Source organism: Callorhinchus milii, unplaced genomic scaffold, assembly GCF_018977255.1.
Source record: "Callorhinchus milii isolate IMCB2004 unplaced genomic scaffold, IMCB_Cmil_1.0 Scaffold2, whole genome shotgun sequence".
In the NCBI taxonomy this organism is placed as follows: domain Eukaryota; kingdom Metazoa; phylum Chordata; class Chondrichthyes; order Chimaeriformes; family Callorhinchidae; genus Callorhinchus; species Callorhinchus milii.
The window spans coordinates 88605420-88627702 of record NW_024704743.1 but is presented as its reverse complement, the minus strand read 5'-3'; the positions used below and the strand labels follow the sequence as shown (position 1 = coordinate 88627702).

Here is a 22283-nt window from a genome sequence, read left to right as displayed (position 1 = left end):
CTCGGCGTTCTATTCGACCCTGAGCTGTCCTTTCTCTCTCATATCCGCGCCACAACTGGCACTGCCTTCCATCACCTCCGGAACATCGCCAGACTACGGCACTACCTCACCCCTCACGCTGCTGAAACCCTGGTCCATGCCTTTATCACCTCAAGGCTGGACTATGGGAACTCTCTCCTCGCCGGCCTTCCCGCCATCTCCCTCCACAAGCTGCAGGTCATTCAGAGCTCTGCAGCTCGTGTACTGTCCCGCACCAGGCTTCGGGACCACATCACTCCCACCCTCGCTCGCCTCCACTGGCTCCCCATCCTCCAGAGGATCGAATTCAAGATCCTCATCCTCACCTACAAGGCCATTCACGGCCTTGCTCCCTCCTACCTCTCCGACCTACTATCCCCTTACTTACCTGCCCGTACCCTCCGTTCCTCCGGCTCCGGTCTGCTCCACATCCCCCGCTCCAACCGCCCTACCATCGGTGGCCGGGCCTTCAGCCTCTCAGCCCCTCGGCTCTGGAACTCCATCCCCCAGTGCCTTCACTGCTTCCTCCCTTTCCTCCTTCAAGGCCCGTCTCAAGACCTTTCTCTTTGACCGTGCCTTCAGCTCCCCTCTCGACTCTCTACCCCTTCCTCGCTCCCTCCCTTCCCTCCCCTCACCCTGACCATTTCCCCCCAATGCTCTGGTCCTGACCCAACTGTACAGCACCTTGGGACGTCCTCCCGACATGAAAGGCGCTCTATAAATGGAATCTTGTTGTTGTTGTTGTTGTTGTTGTGGTGGTGGTAGCATATTCCACATTCCCAATACTCTCTGTGTGAAGAAATATCGTCTAACTTATCTAATGCCCTACTTGATCTATTTGTGAATATTTTATATTGATGGCCCCTGGTTTTGGTCTCCCCCACGAGTGCAAACATCTTTCCTATGTCTACCCTATCAAAATCTTTCATAATTTTAAAGACCTCTATCAGGTCACCCCTTACCCTCCTCTTTTCAAGAGAAGAGTCCAAACATGTTCAGCCTTTCCTGATAGGTATAATGCAGTGACCTCTGCTGGTAAATTCAGAATACGCGGCTGAGCCAACCTCAGCTCAGTGATACTGCCAGTCTTCAATACTTTTAGGGCTCACACATGAACAGTACCCAATTGAGTGTGGTATTTGAGTGCTGCTGGAGCCTGTGGAATTGAATTCCTGCACGGGTCAGTGCCTTCAGGAGAGTAGGAGGAAAACTGTTGGACAATTGAATAAAAAAGTGTATATTTGTTTGCAAAGATTCTTTCCAGCTGTTTCCATTGTATTTCTCTGCCAGGAAGCAATGATGATTTTTTTTTCTCAATTTTCATGATTTTCGTTTAAGGGCTGGAGAAGCCGGTGAGAATTTACAAATTACATTGTGTGTAATGCAACTTATACTATTAGAAAAAGCAAATTATATTATTAGCAGCTCCCACAGGAAAGGCACAATATAAATGCAGGTTGTTGTATTAAACTAAGCTCAGTGTCTCATATTTCATAGGAAAGATAATGCATTGTTAAGACATTTATGATGTATACTTTTAGACACCAAGGCAGCAGGAAAAGAGGGCACAGATTAGGGGTTGTGAAGGGTAGTCTCAGCCACAACTGTGTGCTTCTAGTCCAGGGGCCTCCTTTGAAAAGCTTCCTCAGTGAGAACTGCATCTTCAACTTCACTATTTCCTATTCTTCTCTTTTTCCATTTCTATCAATTCACTCGTATAAGCAAACTGACTCTTACACATGGGAATAATTGAATAGTGGAGACTATTATGAAGGCTGGCCCCAAAACAGACTGAAAACTGGGATTATAGGTAGCACACAATACAATTTACATTCATATAAAATGCCTTTCATATCAGAAGATCTCTCAGAGGACTTGACAAAGCTAGAGAGCACCTGAGCTGGAGGTGGCAACCGGGAGGGGTGGGGTAGGAAAAGTAACCAAAATCTCCATCAAAAATGTATGTTTTGAGATGAGCCTTGAACAGGGGAGGATCATCCAGAACTGTCCTCTCTTCACCAGGGTCCTCGACCTTAAGGCCTTCATCCTCATCCAACTACAATGGCTTCCCATCACACAGGGGATACAGTTCAAGATCCTTGTCCTCAGTTTCAAAGCCCTCCATGGCCTTGCTCCCCCCCTACCTCTGCGACCGCCTCACCCCCTACCAACCTGCCCGCTTCTTCCGCAAGTCTTCAGCCACTCTGCCCCCACCCACTGGAACTCCATCCCGCAGTCCCTCTGACTCGCCCCCTCCCTTGCTCCTTCAAGACCCTCCTCTTCGAACGTGTCTTTGGTCACCATCCTTCCCGCGCTGCCCTCACCCCTCCCTGATCCTGACTCCCATCTTGGGTCTGAAACACTAATTGTCCAGTGCCTTGGGACGTCCTCCCGATGTGAACGGTGCCATACAAATGTAATTTTGTTGTTGAACAGGTGAGGGTGGGAGCGAAGTGGAGGGACACTGGGTGGAGTTCCAGAGAGTGGGACAAAATGGCTAAAATATCATCCGCCAATAGGACAGAGGACTTGAAGCAGTCCGATATTTGGTGAGGGAAGGGACATCATAATTCCTGAAAGATAATAATAATAATCAATTGGTCACTTCAATCCATGACTGTTTGTGGGACACTGCTGCCGCGTTTTGCCCAGAAAATATACAGTCAATTCGCTTTACAGCAGTTTCTATGAAGCACTTTGACACGTCTCGAAGACGTGACAAGGCGTTATATCAAAATGCAAGGATTATTATTATTATGATATTATTATCATTAACGTTAGAGTTTTAAGAGACAAACACCAGCAGTGGAGACAATATGCCATATGTTAAACAATGTGATGGTTGTGCGCGACCTGTACGGTGAGAGGGGCTGCGAGGGCATCCGATTTGTGGATGAGTGGGTGGAAGTGAGTGGCAGCAAAGCGGGTGCCTCTCAGCACCAATCCACCCGGAGCCACAACAAAAAGCACAGCACCAAAACACCTCCTGGTGGCATTCTCTCGAGGAGAACTGGTGCAGAGGTGCAGGTTCGGTCCCAGCGTTGCATTGAGTCTCTCTCGAGTTAACAGCAAAGGCAGCCGTGTCTGCTCACTAATTCGCAGCCAGCAGCAGCAGCAGAGACTGTGATAACCATGGCTTGCGAGGGGAGCCCTCCCTTTTCAACAGAATCACCAGAGAATGATGCTGATTCTCCACTCCTGCTGAAGAAGGGTATGTCGATTTTCCTGGACGTAAGTACAAACTGCAATTGTGTAAAATGCACCCCCCTCCCCCCCAAAAAAAAACCAGTCATCTTCTTTTAACTGGTTAAAATCGTAACGTTGGAGCAAAGATTATATGAGCACTTCATTTCTCTTACTTTCTGAGAGCACATGCATGTTGCTGTGTGTTGCTGATTGAACTCCTAACGCATGTTTGTCTGTGTGGGCAGACCATCAGCAAAACGCTTCTCACGCCTTTTTTAAGACGATAATAATAATAATAATAATAATAATAATAATCCTTGCATTTGATATAGCGCTTTTCATGTCAGGAGGATAGATGCACCCGACCAAAAAGCCAGTCAAGTGACCATGAACCCATCCGAATATATTCTGTCATTTTTCTGACACCCAGAATAAAAGTTTGGGAGTTTAGTGGATGGAGTGAATCCCTGATCTGTCTCTTTGTTGCACTCACTCTGTCGCTTCCTTTCGGTGGAACCATTTAAATGTTCAATTGCTCCATTAAACCACTGTCGCTAACTCCAGAACAACCTGGTTTTTTTTTAGCAGTTGAGTCCTTCCATATTTGCAAATCTCTTTAATTTCTGGAGCGGTGAAGCTCTGGTCTGTTCAGTTGCAGGTTAACAACATAGGCGGGACTGGGTGGTTAGGATCAGACTGTGGAACCTTTGCTCCAAGTTACACATACATAGTTAATAGCTCTGAGGATAGATCAGCCAAGATTCACATTGCCATCTCTCACATATCAATGTCTCACCAGATTTCTCCAGAAACCAGCTAAACCACACAGACTGGAGGTTAAGAAGGTGCCTGGTTTGACCCCCCCACCCCCAGATGTTCTGCATCTACTAGATTTTAACCAGAGCATCAGTTAAATTGTTGCAATTGGCCTCAGTGCTTTTGGTTATTTAAGAGATAATTAACTATAGGGTATCTGCTTCTGATCAATACCAGTTCCTCTGTTTTGAGGGTGTGTACTTTTGGACAGGGGGTGAGATAAGATCAGCCTGGGTTGTGATTTGGTTGAATGGTTGAATAGCCTACCAACAGGTCCTGTCAATATATAATGGCCACCGAGGGGTGAAGTAACAGAGAGTGCCTAATGCCCATGGAACCTTACCCTCAACAAAAAGGAAAAACAGTGTTAATGGCTTCGGGAAACAGGGGATGAAATTGGTGCAGTAAAAATCGTTGCGAGTCAAACAGTCATCTTCTTTAGTAAATATCACTAAATAAAGAGGATTACTGAATTCTTCTTTAATACTGAGATTTTTGTTGAAACGCTTGTGAATTAATTAGAAAACCACGGTGACGCACTTCAGTTTTAAGTTATAATAAGAGAAAATGTTATTGATTAGCAATAGTCAGAAAGGGTTCTAAATTCAAAAAGAAACAGAATAGTAACATTAAAGTGAAACATGCAGCAGAACAATGACACCATTTTAAAATATTGGGTCAGTAATTGCTTTAATAAAATGCATAAATGAAAGTCATTGTTGAGTACAGTGTATTATTCTGGTAGAAAGTAAATCATCTGAATCTACCATAATGAAATAACCTTCTCTAACAAAGGAGCCCCTTAACCTGTAGCAGAGGAGCATTCAATGAAATAACCACTAACCCAATCACATCCTCATATCATCGAATGCTTTCGATCTTACAAACTGGAAGTTGAATTGCAAACTTCATAAATAATAGCCGAAGTTTGTGCAATTTTTTTGGTCAGTCGAGTGTCTGACACATGCAGAAACCTTGACTATGCTTAAGAGTATCCAAATCAAGCTGCGGTTTCCATGCATCCTACCTACACATAGAAGTTCCAGAGATAGATTTTTGGAAGGGAATGTGCACGTATAGATACAGCAGGTCTTCCAGTAATATACATGGACAACCTTAGATATCTGATACTTCCTAATGCAACAATCCTTTTAAATTGCTGAGATATTTGAGATATTACTACCGTTCCATCAAGCCCTCAATTTTATTAAAAATCTTTTCCAAAGTCTGTATTGCTGAATGTTAATGGGTATTCATCAATTGAAAGGGTAGCGTAATGTGATCATTTTCTTAATGTGAAGGTGGGTCAGTAACGAGTTCTGCATCCTTAATGTTTTTCCACAGTATAACTGCAAACGACAGAATTTCTTCAAGGCTGTTTCCAATAACTGACAACTCTGGTGATACAGCTATTGTTTATCAAAATTGGAACATATTAAATCATATTTGATGACCACAGATTATATTATAAAATATTTTGATCATCTAGTTTAATATTTAGTGGTCATAGATCAATAATGATACATTTATTATTATTATTATTTGACTAAAATAAACCATTGACTCACAAACTGATCATTGCAGTGGAAGCTAATATAGATTAAATCTCACTGAATAACTGCAACCCAACTGTAAACTGTATTCTGAAATAAAGAAAATGTTTGCTTTTGATTATAAAACTGTATTTAAATTCTTGCATTTGATTAAGCACTTGTTTTCTATTGTTTGCGCATCAGGCATACTGACAATATGACTTCTGTATTGTAATTCAGATCTGGTTCTTATTTATTTTGTTCATTCTCTGCACAATACGATTTTGTCAGATTGTTCAATAACCTGCTGGATCATGCATTTTAATTAAAAATTGTGAATGGGTGTTCTTCAACTTGTTCTTTTTGTCCAGATGCATAGAATGATTTAAGAATTAGCATATTACACAAGTAATTCAGCTGTCATATGTTTTATTGAGCTCCAAGCTCAGCTGTTTTTTTTGGTTAGAAAATGTAATCTAAAAATACTCAAACCTCAATTACAATACTTGAGAGAAATTGTCAGGGCCTGGTGATTCATTTGCAAGAACTATGAATGACTTTCATGTCTTGTTTCATTAATATTGCTAAAAGAAAAAGTAGGTCAGCAGCTTTTTCATGTTTAGTTGCTTCGCCATCTTATTTACTCTGCTAATCAATCTATCCTGTGCGATTTGTTTCAGATTTTACGGAGAGCAGACAAAAATGGTAAGAATTTAGAATCAACTTTAGTACTTATACAATGATAAATTTAATTTATATACAGTAATACCCTCATGTAGGAAACAGCTCAGAGTGCTGTACAATGATGAAGTTGAACAGCAGGGAAGAGGGAGATGACCATGGGGGCAATCGAAGAGGTAGGATTTAAGGTGTGACTTGAAAAGAGATAGAGTGGCAAGGGAGGAAAAGTCAGAGGTTAGTGGCATAGAATCTGAAAGATCGGCAACTGATGGTGATATGGGGAGAAGGCGGAGGGGGACACAGAAAGCCTGGGCTAACCAGGCGGATAGGTTGAACAGAGTAGTGGGAATTTTGGAGATCAGAGAGATAATGAGGTGGTAGGATATGAAATGATTTTAGGCAATGGTGAAGGCCAATCGCTGAGAGACAGGGAGCCAGTGAAGCTTGGCAAGGATGGGCTTGTGGAATATTATACGACCATCGGTCTGGTAGAATTAGTCAGATTCTACCATCAGTCACTTATAATAATAATAATCCTTGCATTTGATATAGCGCTTTTAACGTCGGGAGGACGTCCCAAAGCGCTTCACAGAATATACTGTAAAGTGAATTGACTGTATATTTGTGGGCGAACGCGGCAGCCAATTGCGCACAGCAATGTCCCACAAACAGTCGTAGATTGAAAATGACCAATTTATTATTGTTTTTGGTTTTGGAGGGATTATTATTAGGCGTGTGGAGTAAGGAAACTTGCCCAAGGTTTCGCCCTGCCTGGAATTGAACTCAGGTCTCTCGCTTGCAAAGCGAGTGCTCTAACCACTGAGCTACTTTTCTACTTGTTTGTATCTCAAATCAAATCAAGTCTCCACAAGAATATTCTGATTAATTGAGCTGTTGAATAGGGCCAGGAAATTTGCATTCATTTGGTTTTGAAATATCCTAAATCAAAATGTTTACTGGTGGTGTGTCATAATTATACTAAGTAGTATGAGTCAATACTGCTACTCTTCTGGGTTTTTATGTTGTATTGTATTCTGATCAAATAAATTATTAAAATAACACTTATTCTACTCCTTTATTATCCATAATGGTATTTTCTGAAGTAACAGTAATGAAACAGCCTTGTTCAAAGTTACAAATGGCATTTTGTCCATCTGTGACCAGGGCTTCCTCTGTCTCCTCATCCTCCTTGACCTCTCTGCTGCCTTTGACACTGTCCTCCATGACCGCCTCTCCTCTCACCTTGACCTTCATGGTCCTGTCCTTGACTGCTTCAGATCCTACCATTCAAACCATTTCCACTTCATTGCCACAATCGGCTTCTCCTCCAGCTCCTACACCGTCTTGGGCTATGTCCTTGGTCCACTCCTCTCTTGGTGACATCATCTGCAGACATGGGATCAACTTCCTCATGTATGCAGATGACACCAATTCTATCTCTCTGCCTCCACCATTGACTCCAAGACCACTGCTGTCCTGATAGAATATCTGTCAGACATCAAGTTCTGGATGAGAGCTAACTTTCTCCAATTGAAAGTTAACGCTTGATTGGTTCCCGTCAGCAGCTCTACACTTCAGACACTGCAGCATCACTATCCAAGGATTCACACTCCAGCTTACTGAGCCAGTATGGAACCTTGGCATCTTGTTTGACCCTCAACTGTCCTTTCTACTCCATATCCATGCCATGACCTGCTCTGCCTTCCCCACCTCCGCAACATTGCCCGGCTCTGCCAACGCCTCTCCATCAGGCTGCCGAAACCCTTATCCATGAATGTGTTACTTCTAGGCTCGACTACGCCAACTCCCTGCTTTGTTAGCCTTTCTAATACTTCCCTCCACACACTGCAGATCGTTCAGAACTCTGCAGCTCGTGTCCTCTCCCACTCCAGGCTCCTATCACTCCCAGTATCACTCGGCTCAACTGGCTCCCCATCCTCCAGAGGATAGAGTTCAAAATCCTCGCCCTCACCTTCAAAGCCCTCCATGGCCTTGCTCCTTCCTACATCTGTTACCTGCTAACTCCATATCAATCTGTCAACTTTCTATGCTCAGCAGGCTTTGGTCTGCTCCATGTTCCCAGCCCGGTCCTCCCACCATCGGCGGTTGGGCCTTCAGCCTCTCTGCCCACCTTTTGTAACTCTATCCCACAGTCTCTTCACCTTTCTCCCTGCCTTGCTTCCTTCATCTCAAGACCTTCCTCTTCTACCACATCTTCGGCTACCCTTCTACCCCTACCAACCCTGATCCACCCTTCCTGACCCCCAATCCACCCCCCCCATCCCCCGCTCGGGTCCAAATCCCTGACTGTCCAACAACTTGGGACATCCTCCCGATTTTAAAGGTGCTATGCAAATGTAATTTATTGTTGTTATATGGATGTGTCTGAGCTGTGTTTCTTCAACTATTTTGGCACGCTTTCAACATTAAATCAGAGACTGAAACCTCATTAGCTGAATATAATGTATCAGCCTGGCTCAGTGGGAGCACACTCACCTCTGAATCAGAAGGTTGTGGGCTCAACATTGGGATTCAGAATTACTTGGTCTGAGCTGATGCCAGGCTAGGGGAGCTATGCCAGGCTGGGGGAGCCTGCATTGCCGGAGGTGCTGTCGTTCGGATGAGATGCTAAACTGAGGTCCCGTCTGCCTGTTCAGGTGGACTTTAAGATCTCATGGCACAATTCGAAAAGAGAAGGGAGTTTCCACTGGTGTCCTGGCCAACAATCACCCGAATAAAAAATAAATAAAAAAAATTGGTCACTCACTCCATTACTGTTTGTGGAACATTGCTGTGCGCAAACGAGCTGCCACATTTTTTGTCCACAAAACATACAGTTAATCCACTTTACAGTACATCCTGTGAAAGACTTTGAGATGTCTCGATGACTTGATAAGGCGCTATGTCAAATGCAAGGATTATTATTATTATAAACATACTCCTGTATATTTATACACAGGAGTATGTTTATGATAATAATACATATAGTATATCTGCTATTGTGCAATTTTGTAGATTCTGTAACAATTAAGAGATTTTAAAATTAGATTTTAATGCAATACCATCTGGATGAAGGTATATCATAATAAAAATTATCAATTATTTCACTTCAAGGCTGCCTTTTAATCTTGCTTTCTGCTTTCTTTGTCTTGCAATATATATTTATTCCATTGGGATTAAACATGTACTTTTAGCAGTACAGTATTAGAAAAGTAAACATTCAATGTACACTAGATTATTGGCTGGATATAAAAGCAATAGAAAATAAGTAATGTAGAGTTAGGATATTGGCATAAAGGGTCAGTGATGAAGAAAGATTGAGAAATTCGTGATTTTTAGACTAGAATTGGAGAGGTTAAGGACTGACCTGATTAAAGTCTTCAGATAATGAAGGGTAACTATGGGGTCAAAAAATACAGATTACAAATTACACAGCCACTACACTTTACAATAAATACTGTGAAGTGCTTTGAGATGTGGCAATGATGTGACAATCTGAGACAATCAGTGCCTGAGACAATCAAATGTAAGAATTATTATTATGTTCAATTCTTTCCATTAAGCCAGTAATGAAAGAGCACAAAATTAAAATTGTCACAAAAAGAATTAAAGAGGTGGTTAGGAAGGTGTTATATTAACTGTATAAAGGTTGTTGCTAAAACAGAATCCATAAATTATTTTAAAAGAAATTGAGATAGATGCATCAAAAAGAAGAATATCAAAAGGTATTAGTTCATATGGAGAAAAATTTCAGCACAGATTTGATAGGCAGATAGCATGATTCAGTGCTGTGAAAATGTATGATTGTAGATTGGGTTCAAGGTGCTGCTGATACCGACATGACGTGAATTGCAAAGACAGGATGGATATTGTTCAGTAATTTATCTGTGAGCTGAAGAGTAGTTCTGATTTTAAATATTCACTCCCTTCTGAGCATCGTTTATCCTTGCTGGAATGACAATCAATTAAATGGCAATCAATTAAAAATGCAAGTCATTGTCGTATTCTTTTTCTTGCTCCTTATCCTTCTGTATGGTAAAACAATGACAAAATGCTGTGCGTTGGCAGGTGACGTTTTCACCTTGCCCTAGCTATTCATACTATTCCATGTCCTGTAAATCATACATTTTTTTTATTTTAGTGGTTATCTTATAAGGAAATTTTGATTAATGCATTCTTTTTATAATCTATAGTTAATACCTTTACAATCAAGGAACTGTTCACAACTTGTTTACTAGTACTGTATGAGACACATGCTTATGTTAAGTTTGTTTTAACATCCAAATAAAAAATAATTTGCTGAAAATACTCTCGTGCCTTGCGACGTCCTCCTTGACATGAAAGGTGCTATACAAATGTAAATTTGTTGTTGCTGGTGAAAATGCCTCCAACACCAAGTTGGGGTTGATGTTAAAGAAAACTTGGCAAATGCAGGTTCACATAATACAACGTAAAGGTCTTCAAAAAGGTCTTCAGGAGTTTTTTTTCTGGCAAAAAAAATTATGCTGTTACTTAAAGGGCCTCAATGTGAAATTTGTATATTGCCTTATAATTTTAACTTGAGGAGTCAAGGTTGGACGTTTGGTACAATGAGTTATTGTATCTATCTACACCTACCACCATGCCCCACGCCCCAACCACTGTGGCGGCGGGGTGGCCCTCATATCCAGGGCATCACTTGCCCTATCCCCCTACTCCACCGGATCATTCCCCTCTTTTGAACACCTTACCACCATTTTTCCCACCTCTCTCTGAAAATCCTCCAAATTTACCGCCCACCCAAAATCCTCCCCCACCTTCATCTCTGACATCTCCACCCTCCTAGCTTTCCTCTGCCTCTGCTCCGACCGCCTCATCATTCTAGGCAACTTCAACCTCCACTTCACCTCTCCTGCTCTACTTCCTCAGACTTCTCCTCTCTCCTCTCCTCTCTCAACCTCCCCCTCTATATCCACTCTGCTACCCACACCCATGGTCACCCGCTCGACTTGGTGATCACCCGGGGCCTCAGCATTTTGGGTGTCACCATCACTGACAAGGTCATCTCTGACCACCATTTCATCTCCCTCAACTCCCATATCCCTCTCCCCACTGCCTCCAAACCTACCACCATCTTCTACCACCCATGGAAGAAGATCTCATTTTCTCGTGGAGTCCTGTTGCTCGGTGGTTAGAGCACTCACCTTGCAAGCGAGAGACTTGAGTTCAATTCCAGGCAGGGCGAAACCTTGGGCAAGTTTCCTTACTCCACACGCCTAATAATAATCCCTCCAAAACCAAAAACAATAATAAATTGGTCATTTTCAATCTACGACTGTTTGTGGGACATTGCGGTGCGCAATTGGCTGCCACGTTCGCCCACAAATGTACAGTCAATTCACTTTACAGTGTGTTCTGTAAAGCGCTTTGGGACGTCTAGAAGACGTGAAAAGCGCTATATCAAATGCAAGGATTATTGTTATTATTATTATTATTATCTCCCCACAGTCCCACTCTGCTGCCCTGGAGTCCCCTGAACTCCTCCCCCTCTGGCCCACCTCTCGCACCAACCCACTCACTGCGCTTACTCTTCTCCACAGCGCCCTCTCCACCACACATGATGTCCTTGCCCCCCTCACCTCCCGAACTGCCTCCTATTCCTGATCCTCACCCTGGTTCACCAGCCACCTCTACTCGCTTAAGGGCCAGGTGCGGGCTGCCGAACGCACGTGGCTCAAATCTGGCCTAACGGTCCACCGCCACATCTGGCTGGACCTCATCAAGAACTACTGCTCCACTCTCACCTCAGCCAAATCAGCCTTCTATTCCAGTTAATCCTGGAGGCGAAGGGTAACTCCAGGCTCCTGTTCTTCACCGCCAATGGGCTCCTCTGCCCTCCCTGCCACGCTTCACAGATTCTTTCCTCTGACTCTCACTGCGAGAAAATGCTGGACGTCCTCAAATCCAAAATCAAGGGAATCCGCTCAGCTGCCACTACCCTCCCAACTTACACACCCTCCCTACCCCCACCCCACACTCCGACAATTACCCATCCCTCATTCCACACATTTGAACCTGTCAACCCCTCCTCTGTCTTCACCACCATGAAGCCCACCACCTGCTCCCTAGACCCCCATCCCTCTTCTTAAATCCCAGCTCCACCACCTTGCCCCACTACTTGGCGACATCATCAACTTCTCCAAGTCATGTGGTACTGTTCCTTTCCCCTTCAAAACAACCATTATCACCCCCACCTTGAAGAAACCTTCCCTTGACCCGTCAGAGCTATTCAGCTACCGGCCCATCTCAAACTTCCCTTTCCTATCCAAGGTCCTTGGGAGAGCTGTTGACGCCCAGATTCCCTCTTTCCCCTCCTCCCATTCCCTCTATGAACTCCTCTAATCGGGTTTCCATGCTGCCCACAAATGACATCTTGACCATGTGCGAACAGGGCTCCCTCTGCCTCCTTGTCCTCCTCGAACTCTCCGCTGCCTTTGACACCGTGGACAATTCAATCCTCCTCCACTACCTCTCCTCTCACCTCAACCTTCCAGGTTCTGTCCTTGACTGGTTCAGGTCCTACCTTTCACACTGCCTCCACTTCGTCGCAGCAAACGGCTTCTCCTCCAGCCCCCGCACTGTCTAGTGTGGTGTTCCTCAGGTCTCTCAGGTCCCCTCCTCTTCACCCTCTACATACTCCCCTTGGTGACATCATCCGCAGACATGGGGTAAATTTCCACATGTATGCGGATGCTACCCAACTCTATCTCTCTGCCTCATCCTCAACCCTAGGACTACTGGCATCCTGACCGACTGCCTGTCCAACATCAAGTCCTAGACGAGGGACAACTTTCTCCAACTCAGCGTCAGCAAGACCGAGGCCCTCCTGATTGGTTCCCGCCAGCGCTTCCGCACCTCAGGTGTTGGCAGCATCAACATCCATGATTGCACACTCAACCTCACTGAGCCAGTCAGGAACCTGGGTGTCTGGTTTGACCCTGAACTGTCCTTTCTCCCCCACATCCGCGCCATGACTGGCACTGCCTACCACCACCTCCGCAACATTGCCAGACTCTGCTACTGCCTCACTCTCAGGCTGCCGAAACCCTTATCCATGTATTTGTCACATCAAGACTCGATTAAGGAAACTCCCTCCTCATCGGCCTTCCCAACTCTTCCTTTCACAAGCTGCAGATCATCCAAAACTCTGCAGCTTGTGTACTCTCGCGCACCAGGCTCCGTGATCCCATCACTTCCACCCTCGCCCGACTTCACTGGCTCCTCATCCCCCAGAGGATCAAGTTCAAGATCCTCGTCCTCACTTTCAAGGCCATCCATGGTCTTGCCCCCTCCTAACTCTTTGACTCGCTGACTCCCTACCAAGCTGCCCGCTCCCTCCATTCAGCGGGCTCTGGTCTGCTCCATGTCTCCCGCCCAACCCGCCCTACCATTGGTGGCCGGGCTTTCAGCCTCTCTGCCCCCACACTCTGGAACTCCATCCCACAGTCCCTTTGCCTTGCTTCCTCCCTTGCCTCCTTCAAGGCCAGTCTCAAGACCCTTCGGTCGCCCTCCCAACTCTCTGCCTTCCCTCACCCCTACACCACCCCTCCCTGATGCTCGGGTTCCAACACCTGACTGTTCAGCGCTTTCGTACATCCTCCCAAAGTGAAAGCCACTATATAAATGTAATTTTGTTGTTGTTGTTGTTGTTATCCTTCCTCTGATCTTCATTCACCAGAGTCTAAAGTGCAAAGGTATAAAGATAACTGGAGAGATCTATGGCTTTTCTCAGACAGCAGCCTCTCCAGTTTTATTCTAAGGTAAACTTCCTTTAGTCATTGGGCATTTTCATATCCGATTTGACAAGAAGGCATATTTTAAATATTGTCCTGATGCTTTAGCATACATCTTACCAATGAAGAGAGATACTTGGGCAAAATCTTGTGACAAAATCATCTTTGACGTGTTCAAAAGCCATATTAAAGGCAGTTTTGTTAAATAGACAAAAGTCAACTAAGACTGCCAGAATTCATTATTCTTACAATACTGAACAGCCAACTGTCTTCATCCTTTGAGGAATGGATGCATCTTGAAATACATTATAGTTTAGCCCAATAAGAAGCAGCAAGAGGATTGAGTGTTATATTTCAGGCATGAAAACAATAAAAACAGATGCTCAGGAGTGAATATTTGCAGAGCTACTTGCATTTTACACATTAAAGATATTTTCAACATTTGCTTCCCTTTTCAAGCAGGAAAAGAGCAAAACAGAAGCAGTATTTCAAAACAACCTATAAAGGATTAAAGAACTGATATTCTTCACAAAGCAGTGAAAAGTTGCCTGCTGTGAATATTCAGTGGAAGATGCACTTCAAGACGTGACTGGGATGAAATGTCACTGTTTAAGAAAAATTGTACTTTCGACTCTCAGTTGAGCTACATCCTTTCCAGCAAACCCTTATTGCCTCATACTCCTAAACAGCAGGGCTTTCTGGAGAATCAAAGCGAATGTTTGGTAACTATGCCAATATTGAAAATTAGAGTGAGAATCAACACCTAAAGGATTACAGCTAGCTGAAAACAACATACCACAGTGTATCTCATTCCTACATTCAAACTTGTATTGTTATATAATAAATGACAGAGAAAGCTACCATAATAATGATATATATTCCTTATAAACCACTACCTGAATGCTGCAGCTTTAGAATTCATGTCTTCTTCCTTAGCCGAGTAATTATTTATCACATGTTGGCTTGACGTATAAGCCTGAATAGCAGTGTGGGAGTGCAGAATGGTGAAGAGAGACGTTTCCATACAATTTGAAAATGTCAACATCTTCTAGAAATATAATTAAGGATTGTTTCTTAACAGAAAGAGTAGCACCGATGAGAATGCCTGCTCCGAAGCTCAACCAAATAGCAAAAATGATTCACCAAGGCAGAGAGTATTATCAAACAACCCATTTTCTGGGGCTCCGGTGTAATGGTGGAATGCCACTCCTAGACATGGAGTACTCATTAACACATAGCATCTCATCTCAGAGCCCAGACAAAACCAAGTGCCATTTAGTGCTGCAGTTCAATATGCAACTCACAGGGATTTGAAGCTCCATGTTGTGCCATTGGGCTCACCAGACCACTCTTAATTTATCTGCATTTAAGAATAAAAACATTACATCTCTGAGATGTAAATGCCAGAAACAGAAGTATCATCTCCTGCTGCAGAAATATTTTCCAATTGCATATATGTACTGAGCAGAGGCAACTACACTAATATAAGAAAATATTATAGTAATAATAATAATAGATAATAATAAGAATCAATTTTATTTGAAACAGAGCTTTTCACTTTGGAAGGATGTCTTAAAGAGCTTCACAGAATTTACTGTAAAGTGCAGTGACTATGTATTTAAAGCAGAATCCAATTTACACACTGCGATGTTCCACAAACAGCCATGAAGTGAATGATCAATTTTATCTGGGACATTGTAGCCCAGGATACTTTGATACATTTGAGTTCATCTTGTATTCCGCTAAACCACGAGCAGTGTGTCAGGCTTCAGGTCCAGTCATTGTGACAGAGTGTGCAGGGGGGTGGTATGGCGGTGGAGGGGGGGGACACGTTTGAACCAGTTCATAAATTAAGACAACTTGTAAGACAAAGATATGTAAAACAGCTTATGTTTCATTTGTATTCCCTTTGATATTCACTTTGTTTCCTCCAGCCCCCGCACTGTCTCGTGTGGTGTCCCTCAGGGCTCTGTCCTCGGTCTCCTCCTCTTCACCCTCTATATGCTCCCCCTCGGTGACATCATCCGCAGACATGGGGTTAACTTCCACATGTATGCGGATGACACCCAACTCTACCTTTCCTCCTCTACTCTCAACTCCACGACCACCGATGTCCTGACAGCTGCCTGTCCGACATCGAGTCCTGGACGAGAGACAACTTTCTTCAGCTCAATGTGCGTAAAACTGAGGCCCTCCTGATTGGCTCGCGTCAGCGCCTCCGCACCTCAGGCACTGACAGCATCAGCATCCAAGGCTGCACTCTCCACCTCTCAAAGCCGGTCAGGAACCTCGGGGTTCTGTTCGACCCTGAGCTGTCCTTTCTCCCTCATATCCGCGCCATAACTGGCACCGCCTTCCATCATCATTCATGGCCTTGCTCCCTCCTACCTCTCCGACCTACTATCCCCCTACCTACCTGCCCATACCCTCCGTTCCTCTGGCTCCGGTCTGCTCCACATCCCCCGCCCCAACCGCCCTACCATCAGTGGCCGGGCCTTCAGCCTCTCAGCCCCGAGGCTCTGGAACTCTATCCCCCAGTGCCTTCGCCGCTTCCTCCCTTTCCTCCTTCAAGGCCGGTCTCAAGACCTTTCTCTTTGACCGTGCCTTCAGCTCCCCTCTCGACTCTCTACCCCCTCCTCGCTCCCTCCCTTCCCTCCCCTCACCCTGACCATTTCCCCCCTGCTCGGGTCCTGACCCAACTGTACAACGCCTTGGGACGTCCTCCCGACGTGCAAGGTGCTCCATAAATGGAATCTTGTTGTTGTTGTTGTTGTTATTCTGTATGGGAATAAGGGTTACAACTGACTTCAGTATTCTGTAGGCTATTTCCAATGTACAAATGTTCACAAACCAGGCACGTTTTATATAAGTGGTTAAGTGTCATCTGTGCATCGACCCTGCAAGAAATTAGTGGATACAATTTACCAACTTTTATTATAGGTAAGCTATTTCCTATTTTCTTTCTAAATTATGGCCATTTTCACTCCTGTAATTGAGAGTCAAAACTGTCAAATTTTGGCTGAGTGCTGATGCCTTCATCACATCGTAGTGGGAAAAAAGCACTATATTTCTCAGTTGTTATTTTTATCTGAAAGATAAATTGCAGAAAAGATTATGAAACTATTCAGTGATCCAAACAATGAAACAGAAGATAGGAATTGAGCAAAGGAAATTACTAGAGAGAAGAGAAACAACTGTACTGTGTGTGGAAGCTCCCTTTACTTTGGAAGGTAATGAGAACTCTTACTGGTATTCATTTTATCTGCAAGTATCAGAGGTAATTCAGTAGGTGAAGATCCGAACCATGGGGCAAAATATAGTGAAGGAAGTTGAAGAATTGAAAACACAGTGGTTTTCTGGCTCAGCAGGGTTACCTCATTGATGCACCATGCTACTATGTTAGCACAAGCAATCTCCTCGATCAATCTCCAGATTCCCAGATGTTTAGAAAGGCATATTTTCCACACAAAGTCTCAAGGGCAGAATGAAAAAATGTTTGTTATGTAAGTGTGCACCGAAGAGCACTATTTATATCCTGGCTTTTTAATGGATTGTGTGATATTCTTTGCTTCAAATAGTACATTATGCAACAAAAACATTGGAAGACAGCAAAATAACTGACCAAATCTGAATTAATATTTGATACAACTTCTGAATCAATTCACAAAATAGTCTAGTGAGTAAAAACTAAACTAAGTCATATGGTGGTATGGGGAAAAGGCAGGTAAATGGGAGTGAAAGGTTCCTCTTTAAAAGAGAGAGCACATACAGCACATACATGATGGAACAAAGGCCTTCTTCTGTGCTGTAAATTTCTATATTCAGACCAAAAAATAGAACATTTTAATCCTGGTCTGTGCTGAGCTACTTGACAATTGACCTCAGTACGCCTGGGTTTGGGAAGTTTTATTTCCCACTCCTAATGGTTAATTGAGATCCTTTTGCATGGATGACAGGATAATGATAATAATAATTCTAGCATTTAATATAGGTCTTATCATGTCATCAAAACATTTGATAGTGCTTCATAGAATTTTGTGCAAAGTGTAGTTAAACAAATGTGGTAGGCAGCTGGCACATAGAAATATCCCACAAACAGCCCTGAAGTAATAATAATAATAATAATAATCCTTGCATTTGATATAGCGCTTTTCACGTCAGGAGGACGTCCCAAAGCGCTTCACAGAACACACTGTAAAGTGAATTGACTGTACATTTGTGGGCGAACGCAGTAGCCAATTGCGCACAGCAATGTCCCACAAACAGTCGTAGATTGAAAATGACCAATTTATTATTGTTTTTGGTTTTGGAGGGATTATTATTAGGCGTGTGGAGTAAGGAAACTTGCCCAAGGTTTCGCCCTGCCTGGAATTGAACTCAGGTCTCTCGCTTGCAAAGCGAGTGCTCTAACCACTGAGCTACAGGACTCCACAAATGAGTGAATGATCAATGTTATCTTTTATCAGAATACCAGTAAAAACTACCTTCACTTTTCAAATCGTGCCTTGGGATCTTTAATGTTCACCTGAACAAAAAATTGGTTTAAAGTGTTATCCAAAGGACGGCACCTCTGATAATGCAGTGTTCCCACAGCAACCACACTGGTGTGTCAGCCTCAAATTTGAACTTGAACTCCTGGCATAGGGTTTGAACTGACTAAGAGGAGAGGGTGCTTTCAATTTAACAGGTCTTACTGCATATTTGGGGCTTGGATAGAATCCCCAGCCTATGTTCAAATAACCTGCTAGAACTTGTTCACTCTGAAGGAAAAAGGAATTAAATTGCAGTAAGAGAGTAAATCGTCAGGTTAAAATAAAGTGCAGAAATAAACAGAAATTAATGTTAAAATGTTTTCCTTTATGACTAAAAATACAAAACTATAATAATCATATTCACTTTTGTGCATTATTTATCAATAGGAACTAGAATTATATTAGAAATATTAGAATTACAAATCCTCAGAAACAAATATAGACAGTCTTCCATCTCCTGGGTGAAATAAGATAAAGAATATTTGTCCGATGATGCATTGCAAACTGCACTTGAAGCTATGTTAGGAAAGTAATGAAGATGGAAATATAAATAGGTTTAATGTGCTTAGAGGTGCTGCGGGATATTTTGTACCTATTTGTGAATGGAGCCATCTGAGATTGATCATTAAATTGAAATTGCAAAGATCATTTCTGTTTTGTAAACATATGAGCTGGTTATGAGCAAACTCTAGTTTTCTTGACGACTTGTTCCAGACCATCAGGAGACATAGAGTATCCATCAAAGGAAGTGGTACAACAGGGACTAGGCCTTCACCTTGCTGTAACACTTGCTGTGCCCTACATGTCACTAATCTCTTGCATGTGACCATGAGAAGGTGCTGAGTGAAAACCAAACGCTTCCCTCTGGGGATAGAGAGTACATTAAAACGGTCAATCAGAGTGTGGTGTGGGGGAACTCAGAAGAGGATAATGGAAGAAAAATGGAAAATAATTTCTCACTAAGAAGAAGGGTTTTATCAATAGCAACTCTCAGAAAACTAAGGTTTAAACATTTGTTGTCCTCCAAATATTTTAACTAGACTTAAAAGCATTTTAAATATACTGAATTTTAAAATATATCTAAGTACTTTTCCCCATACAACGGAATCATGCAACAAAATCATCGTAAGAGGAATAATTATGTGAAGATTAATGGGATAACATTTGTGGGGTTTCATAATTCATCCAATGTGATAATGATCACATCAAACACATTATGAAGCACTGCAGATTTCACCCCAATACTGCCTCAGTGTTTTCATGAGAAGGCTCTGATTCAATGGCAATTTGTTTATAGAATTACAAAGGGGATTTTAGCGATCTGTACCAACTACTATTCTCATAAACATGTGGGAGAGTTAGTAATTACTGTATCACCACCAAGTGGGCCATGTTTAAAGCTTTCACAGTTCTGCTCTCCATTGTGAGCCCCAAATAATAAACAGATAACCACAGCTGTAGTCACCTCCATCTAACAAGTAATAGATGTTCTGAGGAGTTTATATTAATGGGATTAAAGTAAACCAAAGCACAGTTTGTTTGATGGTTCAATCAGCAGCAATATGCTTTGAAGACTTGTTTTATACTTCATTTCTAATATTGTCAAATATGTAGCATCAGGAGACTGCAAATATCTTTGATCTACTCATAACAAGCTGTTTGTTTATGGTTTTCCCAATTTCTAAAATGTATTAGTTAAAGACGTTGCTCAGACCATTGTAATTTGTTTTCCTTTGGAGTTTAGAATATAATAATAATAATCCTTGCATTTGATCTAGCGCCTTATCACGTTGTTGAGACATCTTAAAGCGCTTCACAGAATATATTGTAAAGTTCTCTTCAGCCGTGCCTTCAGCTCCCCTCTCGACTCTCTCCCCCCTCCTCGCTCCCTCCCTTCCCTCCCCTCACCCTGACCATTTCCCCCCTGCTCGGGTCCCGACCCAACTGTCCAGCGCCTTGGGACGTCCTCCTGATGTGAAAGGTGCTCTATAAATGAAATCTTGTTTTTGTTGTTGTTGATTGACTGTATATTCTGTGGGCAAAATATAGGATGTAACAATAATATAATAGTAATAATCCTTGCATTTGATTAACGTTTTGATGAAAAGGCTCTGATTCAGTTATTGTATCACATAATAATGCACTGCTTATCCGAAGTAAAAATCAGAGGCACCTCCACTCCAGGGCTTGCTCATCATATTGAAACAGTCTGAGACATCAATAACTAAAGCCAATAGGAAGGTGAACGTTATTGCCAAATCAGATTCAGAGAAGTAAAGGTGGAGAGGTGGCACCTGGAAAACTATGTATAATTCTGGTCGTCATAATATAAGGAGCTGTCCAGAACCCGTAGACCATAGAGAGAAGAGCAATTAGAATGATCCACAGTGTTAGAGATGATCTTTGAGAAGTGATTAGATGAGCCAGTCATTTGAACCTTGAACAAAGACACTTCATATGTATGTTTTACAAAGAATGTACAGAATAGTAACAACCACTTGGCCAACCAGTCCATGCTGATGTTTATAATCCACATAATATTCACCCACATCTTACTCTCTCCCATACCCTTCTAATCCCCTCTCCCTCATGCTTCCTCTTGAATGCATCTATACTACCTAATTCAACCACTGTTTCAGGCAAGGAGTTTCACAATCTCACTACCCTCCACGTGAAGTAGTTCTTCGTAAATTGGCTTTTAGATGCCATAAAACAAGTCACTCCACTTTACAATATACTCTGTGAAGGACTTTGAGATGTCCACCAGACATGAACGGTCCTACATAAAATGTAATATTATTATAATAATCTCATGCACATGCACATATATCAAATTTCAAATTGAAAAGGTAATCCCAGCTCAACACTTTTGAATGCACCAAGTCATTAGAACAATATGCCACAGGTTTAGGAATGCAAAGGGCAATTTCAGGACAGACACTAGGAAATATTTCTTTACCTAGAAGGAAATTAATAACTGGATAGGTTGCCAGGAAGGGTGATTGAGGCCAGAATAGGTTGATGCTGTATTGGGAAGATTATTGTTTTCAGGTTGCTTTTCCGGGGATAATAATCCCTCAAAAAAATACATGTGAATTCCAGAGATAGATTGTTGGAATGCACACTCTCTCCCTGCAGTAACGCATTCTGCTTACCTAATTCCGGAAAGTATTAGGCGCAGGTTGGCAAGAGCCAGGAGATTAGCTTTGATAGTATAAGCAGAATTACATGAAACCTTCCATTTTTTGTTACAGTTTAGTAGTGATCCTATTATTTGTGTTTACTGGCGATAACTTGAAAAGTAGGCAATAGCCTTCACCATACCATCCTCCCTCCTCTCTAAATCATAAAATTATAGTATTGCCAGCTTGTTTCTTTATCATTGAAGAGGTGTGTTGCTAGGCACCCAAACAATAGTTTATGATGCCTTAATCATTATTACTTTTACAGACACAAGTACAAGATTAAATGTTTCACTTCAAAGGCACATTGATTGATATAAAAATGTTGCTTTTTTGTACGATTTATTTAAAATAATTTTTCTTTTTTGCACATGACAAGGCATGAGTAGACTAATGAGGCGAAAATTATGATGGGATAATTAAGACATCACACATCGCAATTTTCATCCCATTGGGAAAATGCTGGAAAAGCACATTCCAGCCTGGTTTTATTCATTAACTATAAAATAGATTTATAATGGAACCTTAAATTGATGTAAGAAGTGCTTTAAGAACTGAATAACA

At 42.5% G+C, this 22283-nt stretch overlaps 1 protein-coding gene across 1 annotated transcript in view; it reads left to right on the top strand.

Annotated features, from left to right (window-relative positions):
* Positions 1 to 2988: 2988 nt before the first annotated feature.
* necab1 (N-terminal EF-hand calcium binding protein 1) overlaps positions 2989 to 22283 on the top strand; it is a 93754-nt gene continuing 74459 nt past the window's right edge. Inside the window, exons 1-2 of the mRNA XM_007903191.2 lie at positions 2989 to 3249; positions 6233 to 6257. Of these exons, the coding sequence (XP_007901382.1) occupies positions 3151 to 3249; positions 6233 to 6257 (124 nt within the window). The 5' untranslated portion in view covers positions 2989 to 3150. The remainder of the gene's footprint in view (positions 3250 to 6232; positions 6258 to 22283) is intronic.